We start from the raw sequence: 25292 nt of genomic DNA on the forward strand, positions 1-25292 counted from the left end.
AATGCAAAGTTTGACGATATTGATGTCAGTCATTCCTCAAGGTTCTTTCACAACAAAATTGTTAATTAGCCCTTTTTTATTACATAATACTGGATCTAAAACAATTTATTATCTCGTTGGGTCCTCAACATTTCTTTCTCTAGAAAACAACCTCTAAACATATTCCAGAAACTCTTCAATAGCAATAGTGCTCAGTTAGTTTATATGATTTACATGCACATGGTCTCAGGGCACAGAGATGGTCAATAAATCCCAAGGCAGTGGCGCAATACAGGAATTTGTTTTTTAAAATTTGGAATTTTTGGAAAAACAAAGGACTACCTTATTATCCAGATTCCGTGCTTGAATTTGAAGGTTAACCATTCTGTTGTCTTTCACTTCTTCTGCAAAAATCTAAGAGCCAAGAATTACATAAAATTCATGATTGTATAATTTACTTCCTGCTCGTTCTGGAAACTTGATAAAAGTAGAAATCATTCAAACATCATAATGAATCTAATTTCAATATTTCTATCTCACAGGATTATATGAAAAATGTTTGAGCAGTCTATTTACTTCCTTGTTATTAGGTTTACTGACAGCCTGATTTAATTTAATTTGATACATATTATTATTATACTTGCTATTAATGTAGGTTTTTTTAAAATTTAAACAAACATTCCAGGCCACTAATCTTCAAAGATATAACAGTAGTGGAATTTGACCTATGACCTACAGCAGGTGGAAAAATTCAATTCCTGGCACCATATAAAGTCATAATCAGAGATAGACAGCACAGAAACAGACCCTTCAGTCCAACTCGTCCATGCCAACCAGATATCCTCACTTAATGTAATCCCATTTGCCAGCAGTTGGCTTATATCCCTCTAAATCCTTCCTATTCATATACCCATCCAGATGCCTTTTAAAATGTTGTAATTGTACCAGCCTACACCACTCCTTCTGGCATTCCATACATGCACCACCCTCTGTTTGAAGAGGTTGCCCCTTCGGTCCCTTTTAAACTTTTCCCTCTTTCACCCTAAACCTATGCCCTCTGGTTCTGGACTCCCCCCATCCAAAAGGAAAAGGCTTTGTCTATTTACCCTATCCATGCCCCTCACGATTTTATAAACCTCTATAAGGTCACCCCTCAGCCTCCAACGCTAAAAGGAAGACAGTCCCAGCCTAGTCAGCCTCTCCCAGTAGCTCAAATCCTCCAACCCTGACAACATCCTTGTAAATCTTTTCTGAACCCTTTCAAGTTTCACAACATCCTTTCAATAGGAGGGAGACCAGAATTTCACACAATATTCCAAATATGGCCTAACCAATATTCTGTACAGCCGCAACATGACTTCCCAACTCCTATCTTACACATGCTGGAGATGTTGAGACAATGCTAGTGAGACCATAAGACATTCAGCTCATCAAGTCTGCTCCGCCATTCAATCATGATTGATAAGTTTCTAAAATCCATTCTCCTGCTTCCTCCCTGTAACCCTTGATACTCAATGACCTGGCCTCCACAACCTTCTGAGGAAATGAATTCCATAGATTCACTACCCTCTGGCTGAAGAAGTTTCTCATTATCTCCATTCTAAAAGGTCTTCTCTTTACGCAAAGGTTGTGCCCTCAGGTCCTCGTCTCTCCTACCAATGGGAACATCTACTCTGTCCAGACCATTCAGTATTCTGTATGTTGCATCCTTCTAAACTCTATTGAGTGTGGACCCAGAGTCCTCAAATGTTCCTCATATGTTAAGCTTTTAATTCCTGGGACCAGTTGGTTTAGTTGCCTTGACACATGTGTGTGGATCACATTACCAACAACAGCATGGGGTTCAATCCCCATTGTAGCTTAAGAAGACTTGCAGCTTGCTTCATCACCATTCACTAGCATGAAAAGCACAGAACTATCAGTAAGGACCTGCCTTTGGCAAGCGAACTGTAAAACATGATATTGTAACAGTGTTGGAATTAAAAATGACTCAGGTGGGTTACATTTGACTAAGATTCTCAGTTTCAAGAGTACACTAAAGTACACTCCAACAGATGAACAATAGTGCTTTTTTTTCCCTTAGAGTGAATTGCAAAGCGATTTGTGCTTGTATACTCATCGAGTTTTCAAGTACATTTAAAGCTTTTCAACAAATGCAGCTTCCTGAAACACTGGTTAAGCGACTAAAGATATTTCTAAAACATTCAAGCAGTTACATAATTAAAGATTGCATGAAACACTACCACAACACTTTATATAACTTAAACATTAATACACATCTTATTTGGAGCATACAGAACATCTAAACCAGATTAGATCTTTACCGAGATTACTCCTTTGCCTGCAAGCTTTCCAGTTTTCAGCATTAGCGGTCTCATCAGTTTCTTACTCGAGACAATCTGTCAAAACAATTGAACCATTATCAGAATTATGACAAGCTAAGATTGCACTTGGTATAATAGTTTACAAAGGAAGATTTCACAATAGCAACTAAACATATTAAATGAAATGAAACTAGCTACCACTATGACGGCAAAGAAAAGAGAGACAGCACAATGCACCAGCACACTCCAGATCAGTTCACACCATTATTTCCTTACCACAATACAGACTGATCAGGCCACCAGGAAAGATCAAAACATTCCCTGTAGGAAGGGGCCACATAAAAATGTTGTGTCAGACAAGATGTGAAGAATTATTCTTGCACAAAATCCTTCAAATACTGTTCTGTCAAGAAGTCTAGAGACAAACAAACTGCAGATGCTGGAATCCGAAATAGACAGGCCGGAGGCTGGAAGAAGATAGCGAGCCAGGCAGCATCAGGAGGTGAAGAAGTTACACCCGACGCGTTGACTTCTGCTCCCGCATCTGCGGTTTGTGTCTCTATGATTGCTGCGTTTTTCTAGCTTCCTGCCCGTCTACTGTCAAGAAGTCTGACATACTCGTTAAGCACAGCAGCTCAAAGCTTCAGTCAATTGCTATAACTTCACAAACTGTTTGCATCCTTCCATCTGCAAAATAGGATCGGGATCTAGTCTCAGAGCTCAAGAGGTCAGTTGGGATCATCTGATGCATTTGTTTTATTGGCAGAACAAATGGATTCTGGAAAGGCAAAGTCTGCCACTTGTACCAAAAATGAAACTCTCTCTTCCTGCTGGTGTGAGTTGATCTTTCTTCAAGGGCTTGCTTCTGCTTGGAGGTTTTTGGCAATATCTGTCATTGCAGTGACAAATTCATGTCTATTTGACTCAATCATCAACTGGAGTTTCCCGATTGCTGCAGATTATGTTGAGGATTTTCATGTTTCTTTCACCATTACCAGTATCCTGCTGGTATTTTTTTTAAAAAAGCCATCAATTGACAAAATCTGGAATTGAAAACCAGTCCAAGTAATGGTGTCCATGAAATTGTCATCAATTGTTGTTAACAAGCCACCTGGTTCACCAATGACCATTCCTTCATACATCCGCCATCATTACCTGGTCTGGCCTACATGTGATTGCGATTGATTTGTAACTTACTTCTGAAGTGTCCAAACAAGCTACTCAGTTCAAGGTCAATTAATGGTGGGTAATGCACATTGGCCTCACCAGTGAAAGAACAACAAATAGTATTTTTATATTGGTCCATTCTTTCAATTCTGTTTGACATCTCTTAATACAACAAAGTCCAAATGAAGGTACTGTTTACCAGAGCAAATTGTGAGATAATCACCAACGTAAATTTGAATCAAAGATGGGAAGGCATAGCTGTCATTGAACAATGAACTGCCTTCAAAAGAAAAGATAGCTCGAGTACAGTTTAAGTAGATCACCACAAACAATGAGTGATGAAGAGTAAGGAGAATGAAGAACAAGTCTGACTGTGGAATGTTCAGGAGGAGATTCTTCAATTCCACAAGCTAAACTCTTTTACACAGATATAAAATGACACAAGGTCATCCCTTTAAGGCCCAATACGAATCAGATCATTTGCCTTTTAATGAGATGCTTTGTACTGTAGACATATTACTCCTTAATCGAAAATCAGCCGCAATAAAACAGTGCAGTGATTAAAATGTTAAAATCTGAAGAAGAATACATTCTTGTGCTTAATAGATGCAAAACCAAATAGTTATGTATCTGATTTCCTAAAAGGCATGTTCCAGTGTGCACCACAGCCTGATGAAAGATCTAAAATGTTTGGGCAGAGTCTGCTTCACGAGGTAATGGTGTCTCACCTGCCAGATAGAGAACCCATGAGAGATCTCCACTGCCTCACTTAGGGGAGGCCCACAGACCAATCAGACAATGTGAGGCCAGCAGCCCTGTCGATTGAATATGGCAGGGGAACGAAATCTCACACTGAGAACTACCAACCTCTCATGATCAGCTATGACAGAGGAGAGATAAGGATTCACAGTCTCAGGACTTTAGAGCCCAGGCCAAAAGGTAACTCATGAAAGAAGAGGTTTTACAGGAATGGGAAGTGGGGAATGGGAAGTGGGGGCATGGGAGGTGGTGTTATAGGGAGAAGAGCACGAGGCCAAGCAGCAAAGGCAGGACAGGGCCAGGCCTCTGCCATGCTCCCCACTTCACCCTGATCCCCTCCCCCATCAAATGTTGTTTTTCTCAATAAGATGCTGATCACCTTTGATCAAAGCAAACTCCTCCTCAACCCCAATGGAGGACTTGACAAGAAAGGCACAGAGGTAGCTGCTGCACATATTGCATGGCAACATGCCCAGCTGCAAATGGGTTTGAGGTATTGCAGATATTTTCAAATCAACCTGTTCAGAGATGTTATTACACACCTTTGTTGCCGATGTGACTTAAACATGGGCCTCCTGGCTCAGAGGTAGGAACACTACCATTGCCAACAAGGCCCCCTACAATGGAGTTTAAAAAAAAGTGATGGCAAATGAGGCCTTTAAATGGTCTATAAGCAGTCACTTAATGGCAGTTATTAAGTGCAGTGACAAAGTCATTTCTGCATCTTTCCACAACCCACACAAAACCTAACTGTGGTAGAGGGAAAAAATGGATTACAGTGGCTGGGGTTGGGGGTGGGAAAGTATGGTTTGGGTACCATCCAGGTCCTGAATTTCTTCATCCAAATCTGATCTTTAAAGCACCCTTCTTACTGACTACTTTAACTCCACCCTGAACCAACTCCAATTTAAAACCATTTGATTCTCCACCTGAAAAATTATCTAAACATAAGTCTGTTTCTCATTTGATGCTCAAGGATGAAAACGATTCATTGTTAGGGCCAGATCATTTATTCAAAGACAGGGAAAGGAGTTTGGCAGTAAAGACAATTGATGAACAATGGGAGACATTTAAAAAAATGTAGTCATGACTCAAAGATATATTCCAATTATGAAGGAGGATTTTAGGAAGGGGATAAACAAACCACGGTACATGAAGGAAGTTGAAGATAATAACAAACTGAAAGATTTTTAAAAACCATACCATTAATCTTTACCACATTGTAAGCCAAGGGAATAGCAAAGTTTTGCAAATAAACAATATCCAATTTAAAACAGGAGAATGTATACTTGTAGTTAAACTAGCAAATAGCATCCAAATGCAAAGTAACATCTACTTTAAATAGTAAGGTAAAAGAGAGAGGCCAAAGTGAACATAGGCCCTTGAAAAAGGAAGCTGGGGAAAAAAATGCAGAACCAGGAAGTGGCTGTGCAACTGAATAAATACATTGCATTAGTTTCAAAGTAGATGACACTAGTAGCATTCCAAATATACAAATTTGCAAGAGGCAAAAGGTGGGATTAGGAAATAATACAATGATCACAAGAGAAAAGTTATTACGGAAGCTAATGGTGCTAATGCCATTAGATTCCCTGGGTCAAATAGATTTTAAGGCCTGAACCCTGAATTAGTTAGCACCGCTCCCTCACAATCTGGGTACAATTCCAGCCTTGACTGTTCGTTTGCTCTATTTATCCTGCTCAAATACATTCCTTTATATTTTTCCAATTAGAATTTCATTTGTAACATTATTTCCTTACAATGAAAGGTTATATAACTGTCTAGCATTAGAGGTTACAGATCAATCATCTTCGGTAAAATTTTAAGGCAGAACCAGTTTTGCAGAGAATGAAGTAAATTTTAGTTGCTTTATTTATTGAAAGTATGGCCAATCCACCAAATCCGTACATTTTTGGACTGTGGGAGGAAACTAGAGCACCTGGTGGAAACCAATGTGGACAGGAGGAGAATGTGTAAACTCCACATAGAATCTTCAGAGGGATAAACATAGGCTCAGAGATTAGAGTGATGCTGGAAAAGCACAGCAGGTCAGGCAGCATCCGAGGAGCAGGAAAACTGACGTTTCAGGCAAAAGCCCTTCATCAGGAATGAATGCTCAGATGTACAGTACGGAAACAGACTCTTTTGGTCCAACTGGCCCATGCCAACCAAATATCCTAAATTAATCTATTCCCACTTGCCAGCACTTGGCCCATATCCCTCGAAATCCTTCCTACTCACATAACCATCCAGATGCCTTTTAAATGTTGTAATTGTACCAACCTTCATCACTTCCTTTGGCAGCTCATTCCATGCACACACTATCCTCTGCGGGAAAAACTGCCCCTTGGGCGCCTTTTAAATCTTTTCCCTCTCACCCGAAACCTCTGCCCTCTATTCTGGTCTCTCCCAACACAAGGAAAACACCCTGTACACCCAGACAGTGGGAAAGCACTTAATTTTAACTTACCATCTCTCAAAGAGCAGATTGTTATGAAGAGAAATTATTGTTACTCTCAGAAAAAAAGTAAAGGAACTAAAATTTATTTCATTCTATGCAAAAACTGGTTCTGCCTTAAAATTTTACAGAAGAAAATAGATCTGTAACTTCTAATGCTAGACAGTTCTGCAACCTTTCACTGTAAGGCAATATGTTGCAAATGGAATTCAAATTGGAGAAATATGAAGGAACGTAGTCAAAGAGGACACATAAGTCAATAAAAATATATATATAATAAATTGCACGATATTCAGAAGGGACCTGCTCTTGTAGCCACTGTACTTATATGGCTAGTCCAGTTCAGTTTCTGATTAATGGTAACCCCAAGAATTAGTGGGGATTCAGTGATGGTAACAAAAGAATGTCATTTTTTTTGTTGGAGATGGTCATTGCCTGGCACAAGTGTTACTTGCCAAATTGTCAGCTAAAATTTGGATATTTTGCAGGTCTTGCTATTGTTGGATTCTGGACTGCTTCAGGAATGGTGTGAACCTTATTTGCTGATAATTGCACACCCACACTTCAACTTTATGATGGAGGGAAGGACATTGCTATGACCTGAGATTATCTGGGCCTGGGACATTTCTCTGAGAAATTCCTGTTGAGAGAGCCTGGAGCTGAGTCAACTGACCTTTAATAACTATAAGCATCTTCCTTTTTGCCAGGTAAGACTTCGCTGGGGTTTAGGAAAGGAATAGAGCTTAAACTTGCAGACTTCTATGTTGATAATTCATATTTCCAGAGTCATCAGCAAGGAAACAGACCCTTCGGTCCAACTCGTCCATGCCGACCAGATATCCTAAAATAATCTAGTCCAATTTGCCAGCACTTGGTCCATATCCTTCCAAACCCTTCCTATTCATATACCCATCCAGATGCCTTTTAAATGTTGCAATGGTACCAGCCTCTATCACTTCCTCTAACAGTTCATACCATACACGCACCACCCTCTGCATGAAAAAGTTACCCATTAGGTCCCTTTTAAATCTTTCCCCTAATTCTGGACTCCCCTATTCCAGGGAAAAGACTTGGTCTATTTATCCTATCTATGCCCTTCATGATTTTATAAACCTCTATAAAGGTCACCCTTCAGCTTCCGACACTCCAGGGAAAACCCCAGCCTATTCAGCTCTCTCTATAGCTTAAATCCTCAAACCCTGGTAACATCCTTGTAAATCCTTTCTGAACCCTTTCAAGTTTCACAACATCCTTCTAATAGGAAGGAGACCAGAATTGCACGCAATAATCCAAAAGTGGCCTAACATGTCCTGGACAACCGCAACATGACCTCCTAACTCCTATACTCAGTGCTCTGTCCTATAAAGGAAAGCATACCAAATGCCACCTTCTACTTGCGACTCCATTTTCAAAGAACTATGAACCTGCACACCAAGATCTTTGTTCAGCTATACTCCCCTATTAAGTGCATAAGTCTTGCCCTGATTTTCCTTTCCAAAATGCAGCAACTTGCATATTTTGTTTAGAATATTTGATGAGAACTGATAAATAGCAGCTCATGTTACATACAGAAACCTAAGCCAGGCTTTTTTTATCATGAGTCCAACTCATGGAGAATTTTGAATACTTTGGATTAAGTCTTTTAACTTTTATGACAACCCCAGGAATTGTGGAATTCAAATATCATCACAACTTGCCGAGTGGGTTGCAACCCATTATTATTCTTTCTTAGCCACAATGGGGAATACAAAAGCAGGGAGATCCTACTAGAACTGTATCAGCTTGAGTACTGATCACTGCAATAGAGCAAGGACATGAACATACCAGACAGACGGTACAGAAGAAATTTAAAGATGTACCTTAAATAAAGTTTTAGCAGAGGAATGATTGAATAGGCTCTGGTTATTTTCTTTGTAACAGAACAGGCTGTGGTAAGATGAGGTGATGGTGGTGATGTATAAATTCAGGGCCCTGGATACAGTGGTTAGGAAGCACATATTTCCTATAGTAGGGAGGTCAATAACCAGGGTAATTAGGAGAGTTAAAGGAGAAATACTTCCACCCACATCCAGAACTCACAACCCAAATAGAAAACTTCATCAAGTACGGTATTCAGATGACTGGATACTTGGATAGTTGTTTGGCCAGCATGGACAGGACAAGCTCAATAGCCTTCCTCTAAGTTGTGTTTTTCTATATTTCTATACCTAAGATACACAGTTCAATTTCAGGACAATTAATTGCGAATTCCTTGGGTTGTTAATATTTTAAATTTAAATCTGGGATGCTAATAAACATAAAACTTACATTTTACAAACAAATATTGAAAAAAACAGGTAGATTTGAAATAAAATAGCAAAGAAAACAATTTAATATTTATTTTCATACATTTAAATTTCAAAATAATTGAGAATTACTAAGAATAGAATCGGACATGGATTGAAAAGCATTCTTGGCTTTAAACCAAATCAGCTTTGAACTATGTCACAGCAGACATATTAAAGTTTTATGATCGAGATGATTGATAATGCAAAGCAAGTAGTCTAATCTTAAAAAGAGATCAAATTGATCAAATACTTTTTTGACACTGCCAGAGAGTCAAGTTGCTTTCAAGATAGAAAAGTATCAAAACTCGGATTAAAACAGCAACTCACCCAAATCAGTTCACACAGGATTATACAGACAGCAAAACAGCTGGGTGAATATGAGGCCTAGTTCATTGAATACAGTGACATATTACCCAATCAATCAGAAACATAGAGCCAGAGGTTTTTTTTTCCTTTCTTGAGATGGGAAAGATTTAAAAAAAGGACCTAAGGGGCAACTTTTTCACACAGAGGATGATGCATACATTACATCTCTATGACTGTGTGTGGTGTGCGTGTATATCACCAGTAAGGTTAAAATTTGTTGCTGATCCGTAAATACAAAAATGGAGTGGCTTGGTACATCATTCCAGAGGTCATGTGAGCATTGCAATCACAACCACATTGCTGTGATCTAGAGTCTCACACAAGCCAGATTGGGCAAATTTGACAGATTTACTTCCCGGAGTGGCTTGGTACATCATCCCAGAGGTCATGTGAGCATTGCAATCACAACCACATTGCTGTGATCTAGAGTCTCACACAAGCCAGATTGGGCAAATTTGACAGATTTACTTCCCTAAAAGGGCATGAGTGAAAAAGAGGAGGTTGGACAATGATTGATGATGGCTTTTTGACTCGTGCAAGCCGGACAGGTTGCACCTGGTTAGGACCACAACAGATATCCTGGAGGAATATTTGCGAGTGCAGTTGGGAGGTTGGGATGTCTTCAACTAAAATGGCAGGGAGATGGGTCCTGTACAGGGAGGCAGAAGTAATGGAAACAAGGGAGAAAATAAAAAGACAAGAGAAAATCAAAGAGATAGGCAGATAAATTTATGAGCAAGGACCAAACAGGGTCACAGCGCAAAATTTGTGAACAGGACTCAAAATGTTAAGACGACAAGTTTTAAGGTCTTGTGACTTAAATGTGTTGGAGCATTAGCACTAAATCTGCAAGATCATGATCTGTGAATTCACCTATCCGCGCCAAAAAGTATTAAACAAAATTCAACAATAGTGCAAGAAAAACTTGCATAAGCATTATTTTTAAACTTTGTCAACCAGCTCCACAATCACGAATTTCTTTATGCACAGGGGTTCTCAAGAACGAAACCCCCGTATTATGGAGGAATAACTGTAGTTGCGCAAATAGATATAAACAGGTAGGATATGGTTTGGGATTACAGAGTTGTGGCTGCTGAGTAACCAGGGATATAAACTGAAAATCCAGGGGTATTGAGTTTTAAAGAAAGGACAGACAAAAAGGAAAAGGTGGTGGGATAGCTTAAAGCAGTCTTCAGTGTAATAGTGAGGAAGGATATTAGCTCAGGTGAAGTAGAATCCCAAAGTAAGTAGGGCTTAGAAACACAAAGGGGCAGAAAATAATAGTGGAAGTCGTATATAGACCCTTAAACTTCAGCAGTAATGTTGGGAAGATATTAAACAAGAAAACAGAAATGCAAGTAATAAAGGTAAAGCTGTAATTGTGGATCAGCTTAATATGCATATAGATTGGCACTTCAGTGGCAACGCTGCAATAGGAGAATTCCAGAATGAGGTAGTTTTCTAGATCAATACGCCAAGGAACCAACAAGAGAAGAGGCCATTTTAGATTGGGTATTATGTAATGAGAAAGACATAATTGGCAATCTAATGGTGTGATGCCCCTTGGGGAATAGTGCTACAATATATAATAGAATGAAGAGCGACATGCTTTATTTAGGGTCAGAAATTTTACAATCAAGTAAACTATGATGGTAAGAGGTGTGAACTCGTCATAATAAATTGGGGAATATTTCTTAAAAAGAATGTGTGGTGGATAGGCAGTGGCAAACATTTCAAAGAGTGCAGGGATGAACTTCAATAATTGTTCATATTTGTTTGCCACAAAAATGAAACAGGTCAGGTAGCCTGACCACGGTGAGCAAGGGAAATTAGAGAGATTAGTAGTTCCAAGAGAGGGCATACAACTTGACCATAAAAAAAAGTAGCAGACCCCAAGTTTGGGAGCAGTTTGTATTTCAAGAAAGGAGGCAAAAGGATTTTATCAAGAGTGGAAAAACCAGTAAACTTGCATGGAACACAAACTAGAAAAAGGTTCTGTAGGTGTGTGAAGAGAAAAAGATTGGTTAAGACAATGTGGGTCTCTTACGGCCAGAAACAGGGTAAAGAGAGAAAGCAAGAACAGGATTTGGGATCATCAGCCACGATTATATTGAAGGAGCAGGTTCAAAGGGTGAATGCCTACTTCTGCTTCTATTACTGAGAATAGATTTCACTTCCACACTTAAATTACAACTTGAATTTACATTTCTCCAGCTATCATGGTAGGATATAGACCTATGACACTGTAAACTTCAAAACTTTGACTGTTCAGGGATCAAAAGAATCAGCAATATCTCTTTCTGGCATAAACCATTTCCTGACATGAAAGGAACAAAGAGCAACTATTACAAGTGAATTAAAAGCAACATGCTAACTAACCATCACTGGAAAAAAGGAGTTGAAGCAACATAAATAAGCTGTTTCATGGGAGAGAAAAAAGACAGTTAATACTGAATGCAGCAAGAAACAGGGAAATTGTTGTGTAAAGGTAATGTCCCTGCTCTGGGTCAGGAGGCCTAAGTTCAAGTCCCACATGCTCCTTAAGTGTGTAACAACATCTCTGAACAAATGAATTAGAAAAATTAGGTGAACTAAAAAAAAAACAAGCTACAGACTTGATGACCCCAGAAACACAATCAACATTGCAGATGAATCAACTTAAAGAATCATCAGTAATGTCACAACAGAAAATTTTCTAGACAGAAAATCCGAAAAGATTTAAACTTCAGGATTCTTTGGTAGCAGAACTTAAGAACAACAAGCACGCCGATTGAACCTTGGACATCCAGAAACAGGCGCTGCTGGTTGGAATCATAGCTAGTAAACCGGGCAATAGCCAAGTTGAGTTGTGAGGCTTAACATGCTTACTTGAAGGATCTTATTTTTGTTGCTGCTTGCAATAAAAGTTTAAAGAATTGTTTCAGTATTTGATTGAGAGATTTCTTAATAAGTGGCCAAATTACATCCTGAAGGGCATGTGCCCGAAACGTCGAATCTTCTGTTCCCTAGATGCTGCCTGACCTGCTGTGCTGTTCCAGCAATAAAGTTTCAGCCAAATTACAAACAGCTTGTGCAACAATAGATTTTGGATAACTAGTCTTGAGAGGTACAGTTCATCACAGCCCAGTTGAAAAATGACTGTGTAATTCAACTAGAATCCTAAATTACATTATGCTTGTACAATTAAAAAGATCTGAGACCATGATAATAATACTGAATATATATGTTATATATACTGCATGCTCAATACGGCATGAAACAAGTTATCATAGTGTTTGTAACTATTACTTCAATAATTGGCCCTTGTATGTGCAGAGTTAGGAAAGTATAACATGGTATGTGATCATTTCTTTCTTGGGTTTTGACATGTAAATAGGTAAATGATGTTCAACCAATGCTGCATTTTCATTTTATTCATATTTGTTTAACTTAGGGCAAAAATGGGTAAAAGTCTGGTTACATCAAAAGGTAAATTGAGAATTTACTTCGAAAATAAAAATTTGTGAATATCAACAATTTCTAATCACTGAATGACCCAGACTAATGAAGTTCCCAAAATATTTGAGAAAAAGTAACTACAACAAAAACATTTTGTTCACCTGTCCCAGGGTGCATTCAAAATGTCCCAGGAAGTCATCATCCTTCAAGTCAATTGTTTTGTTGTCAATATCATAAATTCCAAACTTCAATTTCTGAACCTGCTCAAAATAGTAATCCACTAGGAATCTCTTTGAGAATTTTGGGGCAAGGCAGTTTTTAACTCTCTCTGTCCGATCAATCTGTAAAATAATAATTTCAAGTTAACAAACAAAATTAAATCAAAAACAATAAAACAAATATATGCAGATACGAGATAGTTGCAAATTATACAAAGTAATTAACAACAGGGTTGCTAAGGCAAATAGGCCACACCTCACTGGAAAAATTGGTTTTCATGATGTATATTATTGTTAATGCATATGTCAGAACCCTAGTTCAGGGTTAAAAACTTAGTTATGAATCTTCAAATCCTGTTAATTGATGCAGGTCATACACCCATTTGCCACAGAACAGTATTAAAAATTGCTAAGGGAGTGTCAATCCATCATCCTGGCCTGGAAAGGGAATATTTTAAACAACCAAGACTCATTCTAATATGGGAGGTGGGGGGATGCATTTGAAAATTTTAGAACTTCCAAGTTTCATATTTAATGTTATTACTTCTTACTTCATCAGTGCAATAAATATTTTCCTCTCTATGTCTCTTTCCACGCAAAATTGTCTAATTCACCCTCCTTCGTGATCATTTCTCTTATTTCCTTCTCAATCCATGGTTAAGGGTTACAATGTTGGACCTGTTTGTCACTGAGATCCCCTTTCTCTTATTCTTCAAATCCAAAATTCTTAACAGATAACATCCCATTCACTTTTGAATTCTACCAGAGTGCGCTTGGTTGGATGACCGATGAATGGACTTTCTAATGTCAAATAATGTTGATTTTGCCTCACATACGTCCTGTGTAGTATAACTTGTATGCCCTACTCTGTTCAAGTTTTTTCTTCACCCTATGATCGGTATGTCCTTGCTTACTATGATCTGCCTGTACTGCGCACAAAGTTTTTCACTGTACTTAGGTACACGTGACAACAAATCCTATCAATTAAATCAAATTAGATTACCTACAGTATGGAAATAGGCTCTTTGGCTCAACAAGTCCATACCGACTCTCCGAAGAGTAAGTCACCCAGACTCATTCCCCTATGTTTACCCCTGACTAATGCACCGAACACAATGGGCAATTTAGCATGGCCAATTCACTTGACCTGCACATCTTTGGATTGTGGGAGGAAACTAGAGCACCCACAGAAAACCCACACAGACACAGGGAGAACGTGCAAACTCCACACATAGTTGCCTGAAGTTGGAATCAAACGCGGGTCTCTGGCGCTGAGAGGCAACAGTGCTAACCATTGAGCTACCATGTCGCCTTGAGAGTTTCTTCACTTCTCTTACAGGCAAAGGAAGATGTGCTCTAGCTCTTAGGAATTCACCTCCATGTTGCTATTGTCCAAGGTGCAAGATTTTTGGCATCTGTCTGCTAACATTTGGCTAGAAGACCCTCCTCTCAATACTTCCTGGCTCACTTACTCCAGAATCAGATAACAGCCTGGTTTCCAGTAGGCCTTTGCTACTAGCCTCAACTACTTCCATGCACAAAACTTTAAAACTTTTTCTTCCGCTGCTTCAGACATTTAATTAACATGCTTCTTCTGGTGAGAAAACAGATGGATAACTCTAATACAAAACGGCATGTCCACTAAAATCCATCCTCTCAGTAATGCATCACAGCTGGGATGTCCCAGAAATTCAAAACAGTTTTTCAATACTTCAAAGACCTTCCATTGTGTACTCATCGAAGAAAATTTTGAAAGCAATCTATGTGAATATTTTCAACCCCTTATAATGATTTCCATAGTCATTGACTCACCACCAAGCCTCAAAAGGATCAATCCACTGCTCAGTGTTTTCCCAATTACAACTCTGACCTTTTCACATAACCATGGGCTATCCTATGAACTGCAATTACTTCACATTTGTTTACCAGACTCTCAAATGCCAATTCTTTCCATTAATCTTTTAGAAATTAAATTCATAAACCATATAAATCATTAGATTCAACACTGTAACATGATCTCTAATAGAATCAATCTAAACATCATGGCATAGACAGAGAACACAGGGGGCTAACACCTTCAACATATTTTCTAGCTAACACCAATTGTTATAGCTAACCTGGGAATGCAACTTTTACGGTTTTGTGATTTACACATGAAAGAAGTGAAACTATCATGGTATTCAAACAGATGAAAGACTCAACAGTCTTTCAAGGTATTTTCAGTTTCAACTGAATAATTTTAGTTACATCACACTGTAAATTTTTGCTATAAATTCTGTGCCTTACAATTGTGCCCTCCACAATCACCTGATGAAGGAGCGGCGCTCCGAAAGCTAGTGTGCTTCCAATTAAACCTGTTGGATTATAACCTGGTGTTGTGTGATTTTTAACTTATTTCAATGCATTTCTTGCTGCTCTCTTACCTTTTACTCTCCTATAGAAGTCAATCAAACTGTCCTTAACTTATTCCAAATCCTATTACCCCATCACATACAGTTGTTGCTGAGCTACATTGACTCCTGATCAATTAATACGCTGATTTTAAAATTCTCTCTTCTACAAATCCCTTGACAGCCTTCCTTTTCCACAACTCTAATTGCCACTGGCTCCATAATCCTCCGAAATATCTGCGCCTCTTGAATCGCAATACTTGGTAATCGCACCTTACCTACCTAAGTTCAAAACTCTGAAATCATAGAAAACTGGCCTGGTGACAGTATAGAAGGCCATTCAACCACATTTGTCCATACTTGGAAGAACCTATAGCCACTCACTGCCTTCTCCCTGTAGGTCTGCACTTTCTTTCGGATAACAATGTATTTCGCTCATTAATTCCTCAATTGAATCTGCCTCCAGCACATACACAAAGCATATGCGAGGTCCAAATCACTTACTCCATGAAAGAGATTTCTACTTGTCATCATAGCTTTTGAAATTTAAGCATGTGCTTACAGTAGTTGAAGCTGACTAGGTTTCTGGCTGGCATTAAAAGAATCAAAACCACTCAGCAAGTCTCGACATCCAGACTTTAATATGAATCAATTACACAGAATTTACAGTGTAGAAAAAAGGTTTTAAAAAGATTTAACTCTATCAGCAGGTCCTCTTAAAACTGCAACAAATTGTATCTGTAAAGCATCTTTTTCATAAAATGCCCAAGGCTCTTTACAGGAGCATTATAAAGCAAAACCAGACATCTACCCACAAAAGGTGCAATTAGAGAAGAGAGGTCATTAAGCTTAGTCAAAAGGAATATCTCAAGACACCGGCTACAATATGCACATTTGGCCTTCTTGCCAAGACTGGCTCTGACAAGCCAAACAGAACTGAATTATCCAGAGTATTAAAATAGAAAGATAACTGAAGAACATTAGGTCAACAACTTGATATCCTATAGATTCAGTTCTTTGCAGAGATCCATTGATGAGATTCAATTTAATCTTGTCCCAATATAAAAAAATGGATCTACTCCACAGAAGCCTGACAACAAACAATTTGTTTTTGCATTTACTAAAATGAACTAAAGCATAAACATTTGCATGATCTAGTCACGATAACTGGCCTGTTTCTGACCCCTTCCATCCTATGTACCTTCCAGGACCTGCTCCCAAAATATTCATGTGATAGGATCTGTACACACAAATGATTTGATTGGGCCACCTTCTCCCCGTATCTGCATTGGTTTCCACTGAGTGCAGGTTTTTTCCACATTTGGTCCAAAGATGTACAAGTTAGGTGTACTGGTCATGCTCTAATTGGTCCAGGGATGTGCTGGCTAGGTGGACTAGACAAGGTAAGTGGGCGATTATGGGGATAGGGTGGGATACCCTTCAGAGGGTCAGTGTAGACTTGATGTAGACTTGATGTAGACATTAGATTAGAATAGATTAGATTACATTACAGTGTGGAAATAGGCCCTTCGGCCCAACAAGTCCACACCGACCCGCCGAAGCGCAACCCACCCATACCCCTACATTTACCCCTTACCTAACACTACGGGCAATTTAGCATGGCCAATTCACCTGACCTGCACATCTTTGGATTGTGGGAGGAAACCAGACCACCCGGGGGAAACCCACGCAGACACGGGGAGAATGTGCAAACTCCACACAGTCAGTCGCCTGAGGCGGGAATTGAACCCGGGTCTCTGGCGCTGTGAGGCAGCAGTGCTAACCACTGTGCCACCCATGACATCTACCTGCACTGTAGGGACTCTTTGATCCTCGGAGCTTGATGCACAATTAGCACCACCAAGCATTGTCTGGAGACAGGAGCTGCCTTCAGAGTATAAGAGAAAAAACAGACAGCAGATATGATGTGCTTGCTGCTGCCTTAGTGGAGAGGAAGCAGTACATCAGAATATCAGCAACCTCAACACACAAAAATAGACAAAGGTACAAAGGAAAGACAATCCTTTTGATCTGTCACAAGATCTTTCAGCATAAATAAAACTAACTTTTGTCTGAACCTGAGAGCTATGCACTAACGATCACCAGACTGCTTCAGTTTGGCAATTGGATTATTGCATTCTTGCATTTCATGACCTGTTAACAAGATCCTCGAGGAGCTCAAGAGCTTGTTAATCGAAGGCAAGCCAGTCTTGACTATAGCTCTATCAGCTTAAAGCATTTAAAAAAAGGCATTGGACACTGTCATTCTATTCTGGGACACTACTTTTCAAAGCATACCCATTCTTCCCTTGAAGGTCAAGAATAATTGAAAGACCTGGCTGTAAACTCCAACCAATAACTCCCTGAAATGAAATGTGAGAACATGATCCAACTTGGTTCTGATGCCTTGTTCCCATCCAAATTTTAAGTGCACTAATACATTGATGTTTTAGATTTACAGAATGGCTGCAGTGGCAAGATAAAGGACAGCAAAAGTTTTAAACAATCACCAAGCATGTGTCTTTTAATAATTTTGAAAAGTTCATGTTTACAGACCCTTCCAATTATATACACAAATCCTTACAGATGCAAGGCAAATCGACCAGGGGATTTATATACAAAATTGGATTACTTGGCACTCAAGGTAAAAGTAGGAAACAAAAGTACAGACGTCATGCTAGAACTTTATAGATCACAAGTATGTTGAAACTTTATTGCTGGAAATGCACAGCAGGTCAGGCAGCATCCAGGGAACAGGAGATTCGACGTTTCGGGCACAGGCCCTTCTTCAGGTCATTCCTGAAGAAGGGCCTGTGCCCGAAACGTCGAATCTCCTGTTCCCTGGATGCTGCCTGACCTGCTGTGCTGTTCCAGCAATAAAGTTTCAACTTTGATCTCCAGCATCTGCAGACCTCACTTTCTCCTCGAAGATCACAAGTATGACCTCAGCTGTAAACATTTCTGGGCACTGCACTTCAGAGAAGATGTAAAATTATGATAAAAGGGTACAAAGGGCATTTGTCAGGATATTCGTGGGTACGAGGTACTTTAGTTGCAAAAATTAGTGTATAATAACCCCTGTAGCAAGGCAAATTAAGAGGTGACTGATGAGGTTCTTAAGAGGAGGAGAAATTTTGATATTAAAAAGGCTACCTCTGATGAGTGGGTCAAAAATTAGAGCTCTCAAATTCAAAACTCAAATTACAGAGATCTCAAAAGGAAGATTTAAATGGTGCTTATTCAGAACTGTCAAGACCAGAAATGTTCCAGTAAAAAAAGGTGTTGGAAAGTAACTCCTTAAAATACTTTTTAAGGAAGGACCGTTTAGAAAAGCATTCAAGGGCAAGGGATTTGATGGTTTACAGGCAAAAGAGAGGAATGTGAATTTCAGCACAACTGTTCTGATCCAAAAGGAAAAAGAAACTAAGGAATATTTGGAATTTATCTAAATTGCCTGTGGAATCTAATTGTTTTTATGAAAAGGTGTAAAAGGACTGGAGTTTTCAGCTGTTTTAAAGGAGTCAATTGTAATTTTCTTGGCTATGAAATGCTGGTCCTGAGGATGTGCATTTGCTGGAAGCAATATCAACAAGAAGGAAGTTAACAAATAAAGTAACTTGCAAAGGCAAAGAGAATTGCAAGACAAATGACGACTAAAATTACAAGCTGATCAGATAACAGGTCATACACAAAAAGCAAAGACAGAATGGAACATGCAGAATTTGTGAGGTGAAAATAGCAAAGCTCTCTATATGCTCTGTTTTCTATTTTACTTCTTGCCGCTGAACAGAACTCAAAAAGGAAATTACAAGCAATCTAAAAGAAACTGAAATTGTCTTTTCTTTTAAAACAAAAGGCAATGCAAATAGCTGAGGCGTCCAAAAAGAGCTCAGTTTGCATCAGAGGATGTGATCATGAACTGGGTATGTTCACTTGATTGATTATAAAGGAATTGTCAAAAAGCGTGGTGCTGGAAAAAGCACAGCCTAAGCTCCATCTCCTGATGAAGAGCTTATGCTCGAAACATCGACTCTCCTGCTCCTCAGATGCTGCCTACTGGCTGTTCTTTTCCAGCACCACACTTTTTGACTAATCTCCGGCATCTGCAATCCTTACTTTCTCCTGATTACGAAGGAACTCTAGAAAGCTACGCAATTAGGCTGTTTGTGACCTGAGAAGGTGACAAAAAAAGGGTTTGTTGATGACAATTATTCCAGTAAAAGCTTATGTTAGATTGGACTCCTGACCTACTCTATGGGAGTAAAGAACAGCATGTAGTATAGTGCTACATGCATAGAGAATAATGCATTTATGCATATGTGTAAAATGTATCTTTTTTGTATTGACTATTCCAAGTATTATTTATCTTTTTATTTGAATTATCATTGATATTTAATCCATGTTAAAAGTTACAAAAAGTGAAACTTTGTTGGTTAAAAAAAAGTCTTAATTTGGGGGAGGTTAGCAAATTTACAGCTTAATTTACAGTTCCCCCATAGGGATTTTAACATTTCAAGAAGGTAACACAGGCAAGAGAGACTTTACAGCCTCTATCCATGCTGCAAGTTTCTACAATTGGGAATCAACAGTTTGAGGTGACTATGACAAGAAACTGAACCAGGAGAAGAAAGAGGTGAAGAACAATGTTAAAAGACTGTCATTCCTTTTGGACAAACTTGCTTCAGCACTTTTGAGAGTCAATGGAAACAGCGTACATAGCAATAATTCTCATCATTACTTCCATTTACAATAAAAGGCAAACGTCAAAAACCTTCCCACATACAGATGTAGAAAATGGAAAATGATTTTGGAAAAGAGAACAAAATCCAGAAGCTAACAGTGTTGATGAAATTAGATTACAATATCTTGAACTAGATTACTATTGAAAATAAATACTTTCATGACAAGCTTGAAGAAAAATACATTGAGGAAACATGCTTACCTCAGCCCATTGATTCTCACCAGTACTTACGAATAACACACACAATGGATCAGACTTGGAACCAACATCTTTATCTAATAGATTCTCGCAGGAGACATTCAACTCAACTTTAGTCACACACTGTGCCATTTGTAAACTTGCAAAAATGCTGATGAGAGTATCTGTAGATCAATTAAATTGAGCAAATTGTCAACTTTTAAAGCAAGAATTAAATATTTATGCAAAACACTATTTGCTTTAACAGTTCCCTAACCATTTCACATATTACTAAGACAGGAATACAAGCTTCTCAACTGCTCCCAATTTTACACATGTGTAAGAGTCACTTAGCCTTCACTTGACACCTTCCTGGTCACTCAGCCAAAGTTGAAATCCACTTGTATGAATTAGGAATAAGCTGTAATTCTACAAGTCTATGTATTAGTCTTTGGTGCACCTCTCTTGTGCTACAGGATAGCATGATGTGTAACTCAACACACAGCTAAGCATTACTTACAGAGCTTGTATTTAATTAGGTACAACATGAAGGCAAGGCATACTGATACTGTAACATCCATTATTTAAGATAAGCCAAAGCTCTTAATGTATAGTTTAGCAGTCAACAAAATAATTCTGGTAGATAGGAAAAATAAGAGAAATTAAAAAGTTTAAAGCAAAATTCTAATGATTTTTAATCCGTGTTTAAGATAAATAATGGTTTTATTCATTAAAATAAGCCACTGAAAAAACTGTTGTCCAATTTAGTTTGAAATTGCAACAAATGTTGGATGAGAAAAGTTATCCATTTGGCTCTCTTGGCCAATACACCAATATGAAATCAAATTGTTGTTGCAATCTAACCATGTTACTTTCTGAAATATGTATTACATGTCACACTACAATTCCAAGCATCCATAAAATAAGGGGGACAGTTTAAGTACTGGGAATTCTAGTCAAGTGCTAAAAGGGTAGGCAAATATTAATCATTACCTATTGATTGGGACAGACCAAACTAAAAGCAACACCACCCTTATCCCTTTGTGGTCTTTTAGAAAATCTATGTAAGGCCATAAATTTAGTTATATATCAGAGAGAGTGTTATTGCCGAATGCATGGCACACAAACACTAAACCAATTTGAAGACTGTAGGAGCTTAAGGTGAAGGAACTCTTAGGAAGCAGTGATCATAACCTGATCAAATTTAATCAGCAATTTGAGAGAGAAGATAGAATCAGAGCTAACGGTATTACAGCAGAATTAAAGCAACTGTAGAGGCATGAGGAAGGAGCTGGGCAGAACTGACTGGGAGAGGGACCTAGCAGGCAAGACAGTGGGACAGTAATGGCAGGAGTTTCTGGGAGTAATTCAGGAGACACAGCAGAGATTCATCCTGAGGAAAGGGAAGCATGGTACAAGGAGGATGAGGAAACATGACTGACTAGGGAAGTCAGGGATAGCATAAAAGCAAAAGATAGTGGGAAACCGGAGGATTGGGAAGCTTACAAACACCAATAGAGGGCAAAAAAAAAAATAAGGAGGAAGAAAATTAAATGTGAAGATAATATTGGCTAACCAGTTATATGAAGGAAGACTAAGAGTTTCTTGAGATACATAAAGGACAAAAGAGAGACAAATCACCATCACATTCTCTGGGTCAACTAGGGACAGGTAACAAATGCTGACCTTGCCAGTGACACCCACATCCTGTAAAGGAATTTTGAAACAACACAGGCAGAGGGCATGTTCTCTGAAAAGGCAACTTGCATTGTGGTTGTAGTCTGTTTAAATGTTTTAAAACATTTCAATGCACTTCATAAGTGTGTTATCAGATAAATTGCAACACTGAGCTACAGAAGGAGATAAAAGAACCGATAATCAAAACTTGATAACAGAGAAAGTCAAGGATACCCAATCACTGGGGCGGAATAACAGACAGATGCAAAGAATGTTAAGGAAGGAATTCCACATTTTGCAGAACTAATGCTTTGCTACCAAATACGTGGCAAAGGAACTGAAGGATACAAAAAGAAGGCAGAATTAAAATAATACAGAGATCTTAAGTATATAGGGCTACAGCAGACGATGATAACGTCCTACAGGGTCTATTTCTGGTTTGGAAACACAACTGAGTAGGTTCAAACACAAAATTTGGAAATGATGAGCACAGATTTGGAATTAAGAAAACTCTCAATGATTTGATAAGAACAACCTGAACATAAGTTGACAGTGTGCAAGGACAAATAAAAACAACTGGGTGAAAGAAACCAAGTTATTTTTGAAGTTAGATGAAATGTAATTTTGGCACCACTAACATGAGACGGCGCACTTTAAGTACACACTGTTTACATAACCCTGTATAATTCATATTTTGACAACATAAGACTACTATCTTGTTAATCAGATTGAGACAAGCTGCCTGTTTTCTCGCCGCTGTGAAATATACTTTTATGTTTCCTCAGCAGTATTGTACATATATTTCAATGTTGACTCTTCATGCTCTTTGCTTTTAGAGCATTGAATCTACTTCACTCAAACCCTTTTCAGACAAATGAATGCAGCCTGGTCATATCCCAAGAGAAAATACTGACAGTAATGCCAGGAATATTAAAACAATGAATGAATTTATACAACATCCATTGTTTACTATCCACAACTTGATGTGAGACAGAATAGGGTAATGATATTTTGCCAGTAGTTTGCACAATACAATGTGCTATGACTAAAATAAGTCTACCTCAAGATTCTAAACAGATAATTATTTATAAATATAGCTTTAATGGCAAATCTGATTACTCTAACGCCATATAACTTCCATATTTTGGTGGGTGGTTTCAGACAAGAGTCGCAAAACCCTTTGTAGCAGATATTGGTATAGAAACTATAGAAATGGTAACTGATTTGGTCATTGAGTCTGGAGTTACATACAAACATCAGTTTACAGGATTTGAAAATGTGATTGCATTCAAAATTTTTTTAAGTTACAGAATGCCTGCAATCGATTGTAGTTTCATCAAATGCCATTGCATCAGCAGATAGAGTGCCAACAAAAGCGTAATCATTTTCTGTCAATTGTATTTGCATTCTGCTTAGCTGGCTGCTGACAGAATCAATATCTTGTTACATACATAGAGGTTAGATTGAGCATTAATTTTATTTTCCTCAATTTATAACAGAGCCCTACACTGAAGAATGTTCCAGATCCTCAGACATTAGCTGAAAAATGTGTTGCTGGAAGATAGAGAATAGGAGGCATGGAGAGAGATAGAGAGTCGGCAGGGCAAGAGAGAGCGTGAGATTTTGGGAGGGTGTTACATAGAAGGAGAGAAGAGTTCGGAGTGTACAGAGAGTGGGGAGTGCACAGAGATAGAGGGGTATAGAGGAAGACAGAGAGTGGGAGACGGTAATGTGAGAGTGAGTGGGGGTAGTGAGAAATCAAGAAAAGGAAGGAAAAGAGTTTGGGACGAGAAAGAGATAGAGAGGGAGCTGGTGGAGAGAGACTGAGGATGGCGGGTGAAAAAGAGAGAGGAGCGGGGTTGGAGAAAAAGAGGAGAAGCAGGGAGACAGAGAGTGGGCGTGGTTAGCCAGGAAGAGTGAGGATGTAGAGGGAGAATGAGTGGGAGGTAGGTAGACATAGAGATGGGTGGGCGGAGAGTGAGTGGGGGTTAGAGAGAGTAGATAGGACGGTGTGTGGAGAGAAAGTGGGACTCTTGCAGAAAGAGTGAGAGAGAGTGAGAGGCGAAAGACAGTGGGGGAGACAAAGAGACAAAGAAAGAGAGAGCTGGTGGAGAAAGACAGAGTGTGGGATGGGAGAAAGAGAGTGGGGCGGGGCTAGAGAGAAAGAGTGGGAGCAGGGAGAGAGTATGGGAAGGTTAACAGAGAGAGAGAGAGTGGAATGGAGTTGAGAGCGTGGTGTAGTGAGAGAATGTAAGTTAACCGGTGGGAGAGACAGAGAGCGACAGTCGGAGGAGTGTAGCGGGAGATGGGAGAGCGTAGGCGGCTGGAGTCGAGAGAGGGGAAAATATGAGAGTGGACTATCTAGACAGAAGTGGAGAGAGGGAGCTGGGTAGGCAGAGAGTGGAGGGGTGAAGATAGAGAGATGGGGAGGAGAGTAGAAGTTGTTCAGAGAGTGAGGGAGAGGTTTGGAGAGAGAAGAGTGGTGAGATAGAGCGAGAGTCGGAGTGGGGTAGAGAAAGAATGTGGGTGCACATCGAGAGAGTGCGAGGGAGGTGAGAGAGAGAGAAGGGTTAGAGAGGGGAGAAATAGAGTAAATGTAGGAGGAGCAAGAGATAGACTGGAGGGTGTTGGTGTTAGAAGTGGAGTGGAGAAAGAGAGAGGGGGAGTCGAGTCGAGAAAGTGGCACCAAGAGACATTCGGCGGGGTGCAGAGAATCACAGAGAGAGATACGGTGGGAAAGGGACAGATAGCCAGAGGCGCGAGAAAAAAAAAAAACAATGGGAGGGTTTGAAGACAGAGAGTGGCAAGGGTGTTTCGAAAGAGAGTTGGAGGGTTGTACAGAGAGAGGGAGAGAGACAGTGGGCGGGAGAGTGAGAGAGAGAGTTTGAGGACTATATAAAGAGACAGTGGAATGGAAGCTAGTGACAGTGAGACTGGGAAGGTATCAGAGATTTAGAGATGGAGGAAGAGAGACAGAGACAGAAAGCGAGATCGGCAGAATGAGAAGAGAGTGGAACGTGGGTTGACAGAGAGAATGAGGTAGAGAAGAGTGAGGGCAGTTAAGAGGGACAGAGTGTGTGGGGTTTGAGTGCGAGATTGGTGTCGATAGAGAGCGATTTAGGGAGAGTTAGATGGGGAAGAGAGAGAGTGCGTGGTCGGGTACAGACAGATAGAGGGGGCAGCGATAGATAAGAGCTGAAAATGTGTTGCTGGAAAAGCGCCGCAGGTCAGGCAGCATCCAAGGAACAGGAGAATCGACGTTTCGGGCATA

At 39.4% G+C, this 25292-nt stretch overlaps 1 protein-coding gene across 2 annotated transcripts in view; it reads right to left on the reverse strand.

Moving 5' to 3' along the window:
• The window catches only part of LOC122549015 (copine-3-like), a 68705-nt gene that overhangs the window by 33896 nt on the left and 9517 nt on the right, over positions 1 to 25292 (reverse strand). For both annotated transcript variants that reach the window (XM_043688137.1, XM_043688136.1), the window contains exons 2-5: positions 20369 to 20529; positions 12980 to 13159; positions 2304 to 2378; positions 322 to 393 (exon numbers count right to left, since the gene is read on the reverse strand). In XM_043688137.1, the coding sequence (XP_043544072.1) occupies positions 322 to 393; positions 2304 to 2378; positions 12980 to 13159; positions 20369 to 20497 (456 nt within the window). In that variant the 5' untranslated portion in view covers positions 20498 to 20529. The remainder of the gene's footprint in view (positions 1 to 321; positions 394 to 2303; positions 2379 to 12979; positions 13160 to 20368; positions 20530 to 25292) is intronic.

The sequence above is a fragment of the Chiloscyllium plagiosum genome, chromosome 4, assembly GCF_004010195.1.
Source record: "Chiloscyllium plagiosum isolate BGI_BamShark_2017 chromosome 4, ASM401019v2, whole genome shotgun sequence".
NCBI lineage: Eukaryota > Metazoa > Chordata > Chondrichthyes > Orectolobiformes > Hemiscylliidae > Chiloscyllium > Chiloscyllium plagiosum.